We start from the raw sequence: 17,645 nt of genomic DNA on the forward strand, positions 1-17,645 counted from the left end.
ATTGACAGTTTAACTCAACAAGCTTGTGTTACACTTTAGGTGCCTGTGTACTGGAACGTTTATGATGATAAGTTCGTAGAATTAAAGCGAGCTGCGACAGCGACATTGGCGACAGCCATAGTAAGTGGCACTTAAGCTCAACGACAGGCAATATTTCTGCTGAGAGACGTAGCTAGAAGATGAGTTTACAAATTAGAAGATACAGCATTTTCGAATGAGACTACACACATTCGTACGTATGTACATACATAGACATACATCAACGCTTGCTTCATACTACTATTCTGAAATGTACACAGTATTCCAATTAAAGATATTATATACGGATTTTATTATTTGTTGCCCCTTGGTAGTGATGTCATGTAATAAAACAAAACAAAAATACAAAAAAAAAAGAATACATTTACGCTAACACCGAATAGCATTTGCACAATTAAGAGCGTCAAAGCAGAACAATTTCAAATCACAAATTCCAAAACCGGTCTCTTCTCTTGAGATCGCCAGCAATACCACGATGGACATATAGACGATTGTCTAGTGGTTTTGTGCGTGCTGCTGCTGTGTATGTGTGTCTTTCTAGTCCAATTCCAATGATTTGTCTAACCAAGTCTGGCGTAGTCACCGAAGATTTTTTAGGCCTAATAGGATGAAAACAATAGGTACTAACTTATTTTGCAGATACACACGTTCAAAAAACAATTTTTCCGGATCACAGTTTAACCTTCATTTCGGCAAATTAGAAATTATCGAAAACGTAGTAATTATTTTCACCTAGCATGTATGGGGATTATGATGGGAGACGACGGGCGAGTGACGACTGGCGAACAGTCAAAACAATAACAATCACAACAAATGTTAATGAAAACGTACAAAGTGAAAATGTATCCATATTTGGGGGACAGACACACACTCACACCCAAAGTACTTACTAAATTAGGACCGCTAAAATTGTGGGAGTTTGACAGGTTTGTTACTGGGAGTTTTTTTCACGGCATTAGACTTGGAGCTTGTGGTGCCACCAATAACAACAGGAAGTGGGTGGTTGGATATATTCGGAATAGGGCTTTTGAATGGGATATCGCTCGGAATTGATGGGTACTACAAACACCAATGGATGGAACGTAAACAGCGCAAACTAAAGTGCTGACCACACCCCATAATAAATTCGCTATTATCTCATGAGCATACATTTACACGCGACGATGATGTTCTTTCTATCTATGTATCTAATGGATAGCTATCTATTTGTGCGTTTACATTCTAATACATGTACACAAACATTCACAGCAAAAGAAGATCGGCACACACATTGACGTCATTGATTAAGAAAAATGCAAATTTGAACGGGGATTAGAAATACATGTTTTTGTAGTCTTCTAATTTTTATATTAATATGCACAAACAATTGCAAAAATAAACAAAAATACTATCTCCATTCAACATACTTTATCGTTTTGAATGTCATTTTGAATAATCGCGGTCATTTTTGCGGCATAAATGTATTTTTTGTTAGTTTCTTAAAAAATACACTGAAAAATGTACGGAATGTCGAAAACAATACTATATCTCCCGTCTCGTTTAAAAATACAACTAAAAATAAAAAACACAAATAATAAACATTCGACATCGATACCCGGTCTGATTATCGATAACAAGCATTAGCAATAACCGGTAACCAGCGACGTCAATCACATTGAAATGTTAACATGGTCAAAGTAATTTAGTGTTACCAGTATTAAATATTTTTACGGTATGGGGAAAAGGCAAGATCCTTCAGGATATTTCTGATCTGTTCTATAATCTGCAAAAATATACCAGCATTGCAATTTTTTCAATATCGTAAAGGAAACATCCAGTTATCGTAGTAAAAACTTTTACATTCACGTAGTTCTGGAACAGAGCTATTAATAACATCGCTGAAAAAACTTTTACATTCATGTAGTTCTGGAACAGATCTATTAATAACATTAAAATTACATTTACAATTTGTTGGGTTTGGTAAACACAGTGGATTTAAATAGCTAATTCCTTTACATAAACGTCAAATAAATCCTAATGAAAAAATCAAGCCAGCAAAATTTTCCGATATAAACTAAATTTAACTGATGTAATGACAGCGTCAATTCTACATCCACCAAGTTTCAAGTTAAAAAAAAAACTAAAACAACAAACAAATTCTAAATAAAACGTAATCCTAAATTTAAGCAATAGGCCAGCCGATGACTTATGCCAGGCAAATATGCGCTTTATGTATTTCCACCCTAAAGGTTTTAGGTTGCTTAGGTGGATTTTAGCCCTAGGCTCCATTGTTCATTTCCAAAGAAGCCAGCCAGATAAGCGCTTTATGTATTCCCACCTTTAGGATCTAATGAGCATGGAAGAGTCTTTTTTATCATATTAAGTCATCATTCATTCATTATGGTTTGTCACACGAAAATACCCCACCTAACATCTCGATTTATTGGAATTCACCATCGTGTAATTTCATGACATGTGCCTTCAGCGAAACAGTAACCACAGGGATGTTGTGATATCAATTATTTTTTTTATTAGAGAGAGTTTTCATTTCGTTTCATTGGAGACCAAAAATTTAAAAATATGGTCTGTTCCAGAACTGCTGGTAGATTCTTGCAGGTTCTGGAACAGAGTAATAGTTAACTTTTGGTCTGTTCCAGAACTGCAAAAATGAAAGAATTTTAGCACGATAACCTACATTTTCTTTAAATATCGAACAAACTTGCAACACTACTATGGTAGATTCTTGCAGGTTCTGGAAAAGAAAATCAAAAACTAATTTTTTGAGTTATCGATAAATATTGGTAAAAGTAATAGCATGTTTCCATTGGAAACCGAACAACGTTGTTCGCTCTCAGAATTATGTACACGAATTAACCCGTTCATACGGCACGATTCGTAATTCATAGTAAAATAATTCCATTTTTCACAAATTTTGTTTGTTGATTTGAATGGGAATTTATACAAACATTTTGAAAATATTGCCTCTTTTGTTTGCAGTTTTCTGTGGAAATTTCAACTCGTGGACAAAATGCGTACCTCGAATGAGAGAGAAAGCAAAATGTACTTTCGTTTGAATGTACAAACGCCATTCAACATTGTAGTTTTCATTCATAAATGTCCGTCTTCCCAAAAAATTTTAAAATTTCATTAAATTTTTCTAGTTTTAATTTTTAAGTGTCATAATTTATTTTTTCGATAAATGCTCTCATTTGTTAGGGATGGGACATATTTTTTCGTTGTTCTGAGAGTGATTTGATTTGAACAATGTACAAATATGAGTGTTCGCTCAGGAAATTTTGTGTAAAGAATTAAGTAGTTTTTTTATAGTTAAGGGTCAAACAACGAATAGAGAGCGAATCAAGTGTAGTGGAAACGCCACATAAATAGGTGCAATCATGGTACCATAAGGAGGTAGAACAGCTTCGCAAAACTACAAAAATACACAACTAAGGCCATGCCCGCTTCCTGTTAAATTTGCATGTAATAAGTGTTTATATTTCTCTTCGATATTTTTCCTCATTTTTAAAATGAATCAAATAACTCGAAAAATGAAAAATATGATCTAAAAAGTTTGATCTTTCAAATCCATGGCAAAACTGGCGAATAGCTTTAATGCACGTCCCGCAATGTACGTTTCTTCCAATCATTAATTTTGAAAATATTTTGTTTTTATTTTTCAAAACAGTACATGCATATACAAAATTGGTAGAAGTCGGGCACATTTAGAAAAAAATTATAATCAGCTGGTAGCTCTACTTTACCTTTTTGTTGTACCATGAATATGGTTGAAGAATACAGGTAATGTAAAAAAAATTGTATTTTTTTCAAAAATAAATAGATTTTTATAAGTTTTCTTATACGACCCCAATCGGAGGTTGTTATGATATGAACTTTTTAAGAATTTGTACAAATTTAAATAATTTTTCATTCAACATTTTTAATTACAAAATTGGTTTGACAGTTTATTGTCCCAGCAGCTGTGTCGACGCGTCTACCTATATTCTTCTACCATGACCATGAATAAAAAGTATACTTAAAGTTGGCAGCACTTTTGCTATCGGAAGTACTTAAAGCGCATTTATAATATTGACGATTAAACCACTGGATTTATTAGACGCAACAGCATCTTGTGTGTTTAGATACACTCTTCGGAGGATATAAAGAGAATGCAAAAAAGGAAAACATTATCTAATCTAACAAGAAACCTAATATAGAGACAATTGATGTTAGAAAATAAATGTTTATTCACATTCGTGACCTTCTGCAAGGAAAAGAACACCTTCGCGGAAACATTAGCGACTTTGGAATATAAATATAAAAAATCTAATAGCATGATTGCACTAGATTACATTTTTAATCGTACCATGACAATTAATAATAGTTTTCTGCCCAAATCATTCATAATCAGCATAAAATTCTAGGTCGATTTAACGATGTCGGTCTGTCTGTTGAAATCACGTAGAGCGTCAAAATTTAGCAAAACAATTTGTATTGTGTCTAGGAGTGTTGGTATTTAAAATGTGATATATCGGTCCGCGTTTTAGTATAGCCCCCACATTTCAGTACCTCCCGATATTCGGTATTTTTATGATTTTTGCAACATTTTTTTTACGGATTTATCTAAAAAATGGTATTTGTAGGTCATAATGGGTTCTAGCTCGTGTGGCGAAACATTGTATGTATATGGTATGGCCCCCATATAACGGTACCTGCCGATATTCGATATCTTGATAAAAATTGGTATTTATCGTTCATAGCCCGGTGGCAGAACATTGAATATTTATATTCGGTATTTTAATAATCCTAGTCCTATTTACCCACATAATTGTTTCAAATTTGGTATTTTAGAAGATTTGATAGATTACAATACTTGAAGTATAAAATTGTCTATAGAGGTTCCCGTTATGGTATGGTCCCATATAACGGCCTCACTAATTTTGAGTTTTTTTTATAAGTTTAACTGCATTATCCAACCGATCTTATTGGTATATGCAGTTTAAAGTGAAACATGCTTGAATTCAGATACTTTTATATAAAAAAGTTTTCTTTACCCTAAGGTAGGGGTATTAAAAGTTTTTACTTGTTTTTCGTTATTCCTCTTATAATTTAGAATTGAAGCTTTCTGAAACCTTTTTCTATTTGTTGGCTGTTGTTGTTGTTTTTTTACTTATTTAAAAAAATGGAGTGTAAATAATTCGAACATGACCTACATGGAGATTATTTATTGCCTGCATTTTGGCAACACACAAATCGTCAGAAGTCTCAAGCGAAAATTGGAATTGAAAAGTTTCGGAAGAGAAAAACATTTACACAATTAATTTACTGAAATATTTGGCATCCGTCGGATGTTTGTTTTTCTTGTGCGTTCGTTCGTCGTTCTTTGGATGTGTAAAAAACATGAACATACATAGATATGAATACATATATGGATGTGTATGCATGTATGTATGTATTGCAATAATCTGCTTTTCGGCTGTGTCTACACAAATACATATCCGTCCAAACATGAATACATTTGAATGTTTGTATATCATTCTGATTCAAAACGCTTTTATTTCTAAATAGGCGTACCGCACAGTACATCTCATCTCATCCCACCTCACCCCTCCCAACCAAACCCATTTGCTTGTATTTATCCCTTGCATGTATGACTAATATGTTTCAATATTCCTCTGTCTGTCTGTCTGCATGATGCTTACATACATATGTATATGTACACATACACATATTTGCATTTAAATTCATCATAAATAATTGTGAGCAGCATACTGGTCACTTTTTTAATTAATGTCACAAATTAAAACTTTTTTATGCGTGATATCATTACATAAACTCACTAATTATTTTTTTATGATTCTGCCAGTCGATAGGGCTGTTTAGCTAGCCACATTACTTTGCGCAAATATACAGACTTATATATGTATGAGCATATCTAGATACATATGCTTATTTTAGTTCAACAAATTTCGTCAGATTTGATGTTCTAATTTATTTAAATTGGCTTTTCGTTGCTCCTTATTCGTTTGTTATATTTAAACATTGCGGAATTGTAGGTAGGTAGTTATTTTTTTATTTTCACTTACGCCCAAACTTTGCAGCGATGGAAATCGTTTTTTCAGCGGAGTTAACATTTGATCAATTTACAAGGGATTTACAAAAATTCCAATCTATTTTTTTGCCTCGAAAATTTTCCGTTTTCACATGAACTTGTTTTATTGTTTCTTTTCTCGTTCTTTTGGCCAGAAGCAAATCTCAACACTAGTCGTTTCTAATAGATTCGAATAATTGAATCTAAAAGAAAATGTATTCAAAATTTGAAAAAGTCGGAGAATGGCCAGCTCTCTTCTTAACATCGAAGAGAGCATTGCGATCCATAAGGGACTCTCTTCGGCGTGGTCTATTTTTAAAATCTAACGAGAGTATGTGGAACTTGTAGTATTAACGCAGACACATGGTCCACACAGAACCACTTGAGTTTGGAATATTCAACAGCGCACATTCATTTCTTGTTAGGATACATTTTATATCCACACTCGAGGCAAGTTTAAGGTAGTGGTCAATACTTCGAACATGGTTGTTGCAAACCATTTCCGTTTGTAATGATAAACTGCTATAATGCTGACCTTAAGGAAACATGTAACTTCGAAGGGCTGAACTTTGAAAACCCTCCACCATTTGGGATCTTATAGACTTATAGGATAGACAATTCACTTTCAGGAAGTAAAGTACTCACAAGGAACTCCTTGTGTAGAATTTCGGTCAATTCCATTGAAAAATGTGGCTAAAATCATCCAAATACATAATATAGGGGCGTACCGTTATAAGGTGGCCATACGATATCCTGAACCTATATAGACAATTCTCTTCCAGAGGATAAAGTACTCAAAAGGATCACTTTGTGTGAATTTTCAAACAATTCCACTGAAAATATGGCTAAAATCATCAGAATACCGAATATCGCAACCAATAGATACTTGATTTACCGCAGCTGATCACCTATACGAGTGGTCAAATCTCTGATTGTCATTACAACCATGAATGATAAATACACAGTAAACAAATTTCGACATTTCGTCCGATTTTGAAAATCTGGTGTAACGCTTATAATCGTTTCAGGCGTTTGAGTGAAAATATAGACAACTCAAATCTAAAATGTTAAAAATAATAACGGCTCTAAGAGAATTGTAAACTATAAATAGTGCTATGGAATAGAAAAAGGGCCCACTACATCATGACATCGAGATATATTCAAATAAACAATTGCAATTATTGAAAGCTCAATAATTTCATTTCGAATGTTTTTTCGAAGTCGAATAAATTGACCAACAACAACAACAAAAATATATTTGATCTGTTCCACATCCTGCAAGAATCTACTATTTTTGCAATTTTCTCCGATATCATAAAGGGAAAATCGGTTATCGTAGTAAAAAAATTTTACATTCTTGCAGTTCTGAAAAACATCATTTGTGATTGACCCACTTATCACAGATAGTCACTACAAAAATGGTATTGCAAACAAACAGTGCCTTATGTTTACCGACTTCTGTATTTCGTCAAAAAATTGCTGTTATCGTTAACTATCCGTTAACTATGCTGCAGGAAAAATATATATTTATATATACTTAGAGAACCACCCTAGTGATTGGTTGCACTTGAGCTACTACTGATTAGTTAAGATCCGCTCAGCTAAAGTTTGATTACATATGCATACATAACCAGTAGAAAATGTAAATGCAGTTAATACCCTCCACCATTGGGTAAAGAAAACATTTGCTCTGATCCAAAACATGCAAGAATCTCCCAGTCTTGCATCTTATAATATCTTTTTTGATATCAAAAAGGGAAATTCGGTTATCCTAGTAAAAATATTCGATTCTTGCTGTTCTAGAACAGACCAATTTTTATATAAAGGTATCTGCATTTAAATGTGTTTCAGCTTTAAATACCATAATGCGGTTAAACTTGTCAAAAAACCATAAAGTGGGTGAGTCCATTAAATGGGGGCCATACCAAGACGGGAACCTACATAGACAGTATTATATGACAAGGATTGCTATCTATTACGAGTTTTAAATACCAAATGTTCTGCCACCGGAACTAGAACCCAATATGTACTACAAAAACAAAATTTTAGACAAATCCGTAAAAAAATGTGGCATAAATCATCAAAATACCGAATATCGGGGAGTACCATTATATGGGGGCTATATGAAAACGCGGACCTCTACATACAATTTTCCGCCACCGGAGCTAGAACCCGTTACGAACTACAAATATCATTTATTAGACAAATCCATGGAAAAATGGCAATAATCATCAAAATACAGAATATCAGGATATATTTCATTTTCAATACCAACCATCCTAGACGCAAAACATAGTTGTGCCAAATTTTGAAGCTCTACGTCAAATAACATGGGTTGTATCGTGATTACAACAGACAGACCGACATTGTTAAATCGCCTAAGAGTTTTATGCTGATTATGAATATATATACTTTTTTATGGGGTCTACGACGAATACTTAGGGATCTTACAAACGGAATGACAAAGTTAATGTTGAAAAGGAGGGTATCTTTGCAAGGTGGAGGTAAAAAGCCAAAATGATCTAGCGAAAAGACTAATATAAATTAACACAATTGATGTTTAAACAAGTTAAAATGCAGTAAGCTCGGCCGGGCCGAACTTTGAATACCCTCTAAAAAATAAAATCTGTTAAAAATTCTGTTAAAATCTTAAAAATATCGAATATAGCCGTTTTATTTGGGTTTCTACGACGTGAACCTACATAAGCTTGGTTTGTCATAATCCATTACCATACTCAAATTCAAACTTGAAATAAACTGTGAACAATGCAACTAAAAGCATCAAAATACCGTATGTAGGGAGGTACCGTTATATCGAAGCTATACGAAGACCTGAACCTGCACCTGCATAGACAATTTTCTGTCAAAAAATTTGACATACTTATTTTGAGGCCTAATATGGTTGTATGTGCAAAATTTCATACTATTCGGGCTGATATTACACGTTTGGACGAAGATATATATGGGAGCTATATCTAAATTTTTACCGATTTTCCTTAATTTCAATAGGGTTCGTCCTTGGGCCAAACAACCGTTGTTTGGAAAATGTCATCTCAATCGGATAATAAATGCTACCTGCATTTTCTTCACAAGAATACATGGACAGACGGACTGACATGCATAAATAAATTCAGAAAGTGATTCTAGGGAGATTCTCAAATGTAACTATGGGTCTAACTCGCTTCCTTCTCCATGTTACAAACAAATGCACAAAGACATAATAACCTTACCACTATGTGGTGTAGGGTATAAAAATGCAAAATTTGTAGATTCTGGCAGTTCCTAGAACAGAGCGTATGTGTGAACGACGTTGAAACAAATAACTCCTGATAAAATGTCTGTGCAAACATACTATTAAGCGCCGATTTTTAGCGCCTTTACATACTAAATTTTTACCCGGATTTACCGATTAAGTTTTGTGTACAAAAGTATGTAAAGATGATTTAAGAGCGCAAGATGATCTATTTAGATTATCCATTTAAGAAATCAATCAAAATGTTTTTGCTGTTACGCCAAAGATGTTTTGATGGATCTTACATATGTTTGCACGATGCGGTTCCTTTTCTGTTTGCAATTTTTGTTTTGAAAATAGCAAACCTAAGGGAGAGAATACATAAAATGCTTTTTTGACTGGCTTAAGTCTCCGGCTGGCTTCTTCGGAAAAGAACAAAGGAACATAGGCCCAAAATCTAACTAAGTCAATCTAAAACTCCTTTGTTCCTGTACGAAGAAGTCAGCCGGCAATTTAAGCCAGTCAAAATAGCGTTTTGTGTATTCCCACCATTATCCTTTTGTTTTACCGCTCACTTTTTATTTTTTTGTATTTCATTTCTTTTTATTGCAAATGAACAGCGATACCACATTAGGTAAAAAGTCGTATACTTCATGTGTCCTAAAATTCCAAAATGTCGAATTTGCTTACTCCACGATTTTCTAGCGATTGCTCGAACTGTTGAGAGATTTGGACCTACAGCTAACATCTATGCATTCAGGGGAATGATATGAAAGCATAAAAATTAAATGTTTTAGGAACTATTCGTATTAAGAATTAAACTAATGTATTAAGAATTAATTGTTTAAAATTTCCTATTTCAAGATCTTAATGGATGCTACAACAAATGACAAGGAATTAATTATGTAGGCCTACGGCTTCGTATAGCCCCTATATAACAGTATATCCCAATACTCGGAATTTTAATGATTGTTTCAAATTGGTATTTAAAGCTCGTAATGGGTACTTCAGCCTATGAGAAAAACTTGCTTATGCAGGTCCACGTCTTTGTATAGCCCCCAAATAACGACACCTCCCGATATTCGTTATTTTGACGATTTTAGTGACATTATTCAACGGAATTGTTTCAAATTTCGTATCTAAAGTTCGTAATGGATATTTCAATCTAAGACCTAAAATTGTTTTCATTTAAACGGTATTATCTACGAAATTTTTGTTAATTTTTCAAGTTCCTTCCAATGGTGGAGGGTATTAAAAGTTCGGCCCGGCTGAACTTATTCGCTTTTTTACTTGTTTGAATTATGAAAAAATAGCTATACCTACATATTGGATGATTCACTATTCATTACAAATAAATTCGCCAGGGTCAACTCAATATCCACATAGAGTAGTTCAATGCACTTTCCTCATATATAAACAATAAAACACGGTTATGAAGGCGAATCAACGCATTTAACGTTCCCTCCCAACCCATACCAGCAACGAACTTCAACTTAATGTTGCAACTGCTATACATGAACAACTCACATACAGTGGCGTATACACTGACCAATACTTGCAAAATCTCTGCGTTGAACTAATAAACGATTCGGGAAGAGTTCAAAGGATACACGCAAAACAAAACAATACAAACGACGACTGCGGAGGTCGAGAAATGGTTGTTCAAAGTTTTAGAGCGAGGGTGTATATTAAGGGATGACTATCGGGACTCTGCTGCTGGTGGTGGTCGAGCATTTCACTCACACCCCAAGTATTTTGTGCTTCTGCTTTTGAACTAAAACGCTGTTTTTTGTTTTTAAATATCCTTTCTTATTTTGAAAATGAACTACCACAACAAGAATTACGTCATTTCGCACCAGCGGACAAATAAGAAAAACAACAACAGCAGAATTGCAAATGAAATTTTGTGAATACTTGTGGTTCGCTTTGAACAGATACATACACTTCCGACGCCCAAGAAAAACGGATTCTAGCTACTAATGTATGTGTGTATGTATGTATGCATATATACATGAAGAGGATGTCCGGATTGTGGGAAGCATTACATCATCATTGATGGATGATGATGACACGATTTGGAAACAACCAACTATTTCACACTCACACACACAAACGAACACACAATGCTGAGTTAATGATTGAAATTCATAGAAAATTTTAAATTTTCCCAGCATTGCTAAACCGCCCAATTAGTCATAATTATATTATTACCGAGCTCTGATGACCACTGGGACAGTGTTCGTGTTTTCCACCAGCGCCAGCCTGTTTTCCTGGACCATGATTTGAATGGTGATGTTGTTGTTGATGATGCTGCTGCTGCTGATGTGGATGATGTTGGTGTTGTTGTTGATGATGATGATGGTGTCCTCCTGGTGGCGATGACACAGAGCCCTGATGACCATGATGATTGGAGTGATGCTGTTGCTGTTGGTGATGTATCTGGTGATGATTGTGTGCTGTCGGCGGCGATGGCATATTATGTCCGCTGTGTGGCAAATGCGACGAATGTTGGACACCAACTTGATGTGCATGATGATGGGGAACATGGCCCTGCGAGGCCTCCATCAGAGTTGGCTGTATATGGGTAACGAACTGGGCCATTTTGAATCTCTCAAAGGCTCAGCTTATATAATTTTTAGGATAGCTATTGGCACTTGTCAACTTCACTGCTCCGATTTACATATATGTATATTTACACAAGCAATGGCTTAATTCTAATACTGGGCATATGGACACTATCTATTTTTTTCCAAATTCTCTTTTCACTCACGGATTTTCTTGGTCATTATCGACTCAAATTTCGCTTTTACAAAACAAAAAACCCGCTGCAACACACGAGTTGACTTGAAAACAATTAATTTTCAAATAGATTTATTCGGATTTCCCGTTGTTCACATATACCGAAAATATGTGAAAATTTTTTTGCAAAACACTTCTCTACACTTGTCGATTGGTGTGTGCGTATGTTTGTGACGTGGAGCTTCGTAGAGCGTTTTTCCCGGGAAACAACCTTTTAGAAGGAGCAAAGTCAAATAACTGACATTATTTTGCCTGGTCGCCAGTCTGTTCAATACTTGACTGGTGCTCTGTTCGGGTTCTGGAATGGAGCTGCTGTTAAGTATTTATGCTCGATTTTCTCGCATAACGATACAAACGAACAAACACATGCACATACGTACTAACACCACCTCCAATGCTATCGCGCGCGCACGCACACACACACACAGAAATTAACGATACATCCCATCTGGATGTATTACTTGTTTTTGTATACTCATATTTAGTAGGCACACACATACAAACACACGCACATACACCCCCAAGACCACATAACCCAGAGAGAAGCTTTCGATTTTAAAGTTACATTTGTGTGAGTTCTGTTAAATGAAAATTCCTGATGTTCCTGTTCAAGATGGATGGAGGACAGAAGGCATCGTCTGCCTCTGTTTCGGCAAGTGTATTAAAATTCCCTGACATCCTTTACGACCAAAACAACATGTCTGTATATGTACACACACATGCATACCTTTAGAAACAGTGGAAGCAAGAGCATACTTTTATTGCCGGGCATTGCGTGTCAGTATCTTTAAAATTATGTCAGATCTCTGTATCAGAGATGTTTTGACGGAAAAGTGGCAAGATAATGCGCGATCCAGACCGTAGCTCGATTTAGTCGCTTTCTTTTTTCTCCCTTTAAAAGTAAAACTTTTAATTTTCCGATTCAAACATGCCGAAAATAAAAGTTGTTCGGTTACGTGTTCACAGAAAATTTTCTTCATTTGAGAAATGCGAATGATAACAAGGGTTGTTGATGGTAAATGCTGTGCAGATAATATCAACAAACCCCATTTTCCAAAAAATAAGTTCCAATGAGCTCGCCGGACCTTAAACCGCGCCAAACACTTACACTTTGTGGATGGAAAGTCGTATTAACGGTAACTCTTGATTTTTTCTAATCACATCCGACGATTTTGCTTGACGACGTAGCCACTAAAGTGAAAATAATTTTTCGATGTAATTTCGAACCAGTTTCTTGTGTATTCTAAGGTCTTAAGACCCCAGTGTTTTTGCACAATGCGGTGTAATGACCCATTGGACCTTTTGGTAATCTGCATTGAATCACATTCTGAGTCAAAGTACAAGTTCATGTGTTTGAACCCAATGTTTAATATTAGCCTAAATGGGATGGTAATAGTACCAAAATTAGCCTCGAAGAAAGTACTTTAATTTGGTGAAAATCGGATCAGATATATCCTTATCACCCACATGTTGGGTGAGATAAAAAAAACTGCAACAATGTCAAACGCCATAATTTTTACATTTTTTTTTTTGAATTTTATTTAATGAAAACAAAAAATGTCGGAAATTCCATTAAATTTTAGAATAAGTTTACATTAGTTCGAATTGGTCACCTTTGACACGAATTATGGCCTTCAAACGGCCAATAAAACCGTCACACGTTGCCCGAATGTTGCTCTGCGGTATTTTGGCCCATTACCGGCGAAGTGCTTGCTATAGGTGATCGAAACTTTGGTATTTTTTAGTGCCAATCTTGCTTTCCAAAATACTCCAGACACAATAGTCCAACGGATTGGTATCCGGAAATTTTGGTGGCCATTGTGGGCTGGAAATGAAACGAGGAACCTCATTTTGTGAACATTCTTGGGTGGCGCATGTTGAGTGCGATAGTGCTAAGTCCTGTTGGAATGTCCAAGGTCTGCGGCCAAAATTTTAATTTTAATTTTTACAATGGTTTTCTTTGGTTCTTCCATGGTAGAAAAATACAGGTAACAGCAAGTGTTGTTGTACAACAATCATAACAACAACAAGTGTCAGAGTTACGTGTTACGTTTGGATTATTAAATTGAAAATGCAGAAGAATTGTTCGTAAAATATTTAATTTTAATGATTTCACATCATTCCCCTGAATGTATAGTTGTTAGCTGTTGGTCCTAATCTCTCAACACTTCAAGCAATCGCTAGAAAATCGTGGAAAAGGCAACATCCTTTTCAAGTTCAAACCAAACAGCATACATACACAAAGTATTGTACATTTTGCAATTTTAGGAAACATGAAATATACGAATATATTATCTAACGTGGTGTCGCTGTTCCTTAACCGAAAAAAGTTTCCGAACCATCGCCTTTGGCGATTTGTTAAGTACAACGGCGTTTTTTTTCTCTTATTAGGCAAAAAATATGTTCACATTGCCCTGCAGTGAAATTTTATATCAAGAAAGGGTATACCCATGGTATAATGATATTAAGGTAGGGCTATGATACCATATGATTTCAATTTTTTTATTTTCTTGGCTTAATATGTCATCATTATTTGTATATGTATGTGTTTTGTTTTCGATAACAAAAAAATTGTTCAGAAAACATTCAAATTCGGATGTTTTCAAAATGTTTATTTCATCGTATGCGTCGACAAAATCTAGAGTTTTTGTAGACCTACCTTCTCTTCATTGTACCATGGGTATACCTATTGTATATCAAGAAATGGAATTAAATCACAAAACGTCATATCGAGTTTGACACTAGTATTATAATAAAGTCAAATCAGCTGGGACTTTCTGTTACCTGTAATAATTATACCATGGGTAGATTCTAAAATAAGGACTTGGCATATTTGGGTAACACGGACGTACAAAGCATTTAATATGTGTACGTTACGTCGAATTTTAAGTAACGCTGTAAAATATTTATATTATATATATTATGACGAGTATCATATTTTACAAAAATAACAAATAATATATTATTTTCGGCGTTCCTTTGGACGCAAGAACTGTTATATGCTCCATATCTTAGGATGATGATTTATATATATCCTGTCTTATGCATAAAAACATGGAACAATTAAAAAGGTAAACTCATTTTAAATAAGCATATCCATCTCTGGATTTTCTGAAATTTACCTTGTCACTGCATAAAAACTAGGTTTCCATCTTTGATTTCTATCAATAGATTTATAAATATATATTTTGACAATGAGATATTGTCAAACGAATCATATTGAAAAAATTCTAAACATGTATTTGCATGACTTGACCTTCTTGATTCTACCATGCTTAAACATATAATAAAAAATAGAGATTTTAAACCCTTCATCTTAAAGAAACTTTCTCAGTGCTGTTAGTTCCTGTGTAGTACTTATATGACGTTTAATTAATTTAATTTTTTTATTAAGCTTATAGACATTTATAAATATCAATTGTTATAAGAAGATACATACAGAGTATATTGCAATTTTAATTTCCTTGTTATACCCTCCACCTTGGAAAGGAGGGTATATTAACATTGTCATTGCGTTTCTAACATCCCTAAATATTCGTCGTAGACCACATAATGTATAAATACACATAATCAGCATAAAATTCTAAGATGATTTAACGATGTCCGTCTGTCTGTCTGTCTGTTGAAATCACGATACGTAGAGCGTCAAAATTTAGCAGAATAATATTTATTGTGTCTAGCATGGTTGGTATTGAAAATGATATATGTCGGTCCACATAGTCCCAATATAACGGTACATCCCGATATTCGGTATTTTGATGATTTTTGCCACATTTTTTCACGGATTGGTCTGAAAATTGGTATTTGTTGGTCATAATGGGTTCTAGCTCCGGTGGCGAAACTTTGAATGTATAGGTCCACGCTTTGGCATAGCTCCATATAACGGTACCTCCCAATATTCGATATTTTGATGATTTTTGCCACATTTTTTCATAGATTTGTCTAAAAATTAGTATTTGTAGTTCATAATGGGTTCTAGCTCCGGTGGCGAAACTTTGCATGTATAGGTCCACGTTTTGATGATTTTGACCACATTTTTATACCCTACACCACAAAATGGTCAGGGTATTATGTCTTTGTGCATTTGTTTGTAGCAGACAAAAGGAAACTAGATAGACCCATAGTTCCTTTTGATGATCTGCATAGAATGACATTCTCACTCGATTTATGCATGTCCGTCCGTCTGTCCATGTATTTTTGTGAACAAAGTACAGTTCGCATTTATTACCCGATCCAGATGAAATTTTGCACAAATCATTTGTTTGGCCCAAGGACAAACCCTTTTGAAATTGGAGATAATCGGTAAAAATTTAGATATAGCTCCCAAATATATATTCGTCCGATTTGCCTTTTATTGTGCATCAAACGTTTTGCACATACAACCAAATTAGGCCTGAAAATAAGTATGCTATATTTGATCGAAATCGGTTCAGATATGGCTATAGCTCCAATATATATTGTTCATCCGATTTGTTATTTTTGACCTCCGCAGCCGTAATATGCACTCTGTAACAACAATATTTGGGGAAATATATCAAATACAGCTCATAAATACCTTTGCTAAATGTTATCGAGATCGGTTCGGATTTGGATATATCTCCCATTTATAACTTCGTCCGATTTATCTTTTATTGTGCACCAAACGTCTAATATTTGCCCAAATGGGATGAAATTTGGCACTTACGACCGAATTGAGTCTAGAAGCTAGTATGTCAAATTTGGTGAAGATTGGTTCAGATATAACTATAGCTCCCATATATATTGTTCATCCGATTTGTCATATTTGTTACCCACAGCCGTAATATGCACTCCAACGAGTGCATACCCACGATATTCAGGGAAATGTATCAAATACAGCTCAGAAATACCTTTGCTAAATTTTATCGAGATCGGTTCGGATTTGGATATATCTCCCATTTACAACTTCGTCCGATTTATCTTTTATTGTCCACCAAACGTCTAATATTTGCCCAAATGGGATGAAATTTGGCACTTACGACCAAATTGAGTCTAGAAGCTGGTATGTTAAATTTGGTGAAGATCGGTTCAGATATAGCTATAGCTCCCATATATATTGTTCATCCGATTTGTTATATTTGTTACCCACAGCCGTAATATGCACTCCGTAACAACGATATTCAGGGAAATATATGAAATACATCTCAGAAATATCTTTGCCAGATTTTATTAAGATCGGTTCATATTTGGATATAGCTACTATAGGCAATACAAGTCACTCTACAGGTCGCAATTATTTCCCGATCTTCACGAAATTTAGAATGGAGGTGGGGCTAGGGTCAGAATAGAACCCTATTTCTTTTGGAGATGATCGCATAATATTTAGGGATTGAAATGGACCAAAAACTGAAAAAATTCCTGATTTTGCAGTTGCTCTACAGGTCGCAATTATAGACCAATCAAAGCGGAAGATAGCATGGGGCTAGAACTTAGGGCTGGACAGAAGCCTTCCAATTTTGATGGTCATCGGGTAATATTTAGTGTGTGAAA

General features: G+C 34.8%; 1 protein-coding gene across 8 annotated transcripts in view; it reads right to left on the minus strand.

The window, feature by feature from the left end:
- LOC101900112 (ankyrin-3) overlaps positions 1-12,207 on the minus strand; it is a 156,623-nt gene extending 144,416 nt beyond the window's left edge. Inside the window, exon 1 of one of the 8 annotated variants that reach the window (XM_059131863.1) lies at positions 11,550-12,051. In XM_059131863.1, coding sequence (XP_058987846.1) covers positions 11,550-11,939 — 390 coding nt within the window. In that variant the 5' untranslated portion in view covers positions 11,940-12,051. Of the gene's footprint in view, positions 1-1,445; positions 1,602-6,101; positions 6,300-11,549 lie in introns of those variants that run through there. The other 7 variants (XM_059131859.1, XM_059131860.1, XM_059131868.1 and 4 more) reach the window with 7 other exon arrangements.
- Positions 12,208-17,645: the final 5,438 nt, after the last annotated feature.

The sequence above is a fragment of the Musca domestica genome, unplaced genomic scaffold, assembly GCF_030504385.1.
Source record: "Musca domestica strain aabys unplaced genomic scaffold, Musca_domestica.polishedcontigs.V.1.1 9, whole genome shotgun sequence".
Lineage (NCBI taxonomy): Eukaryota > Metazoa > Arthropoda > Insecta > Diptera > Muscidae > Musca > Musca domestica.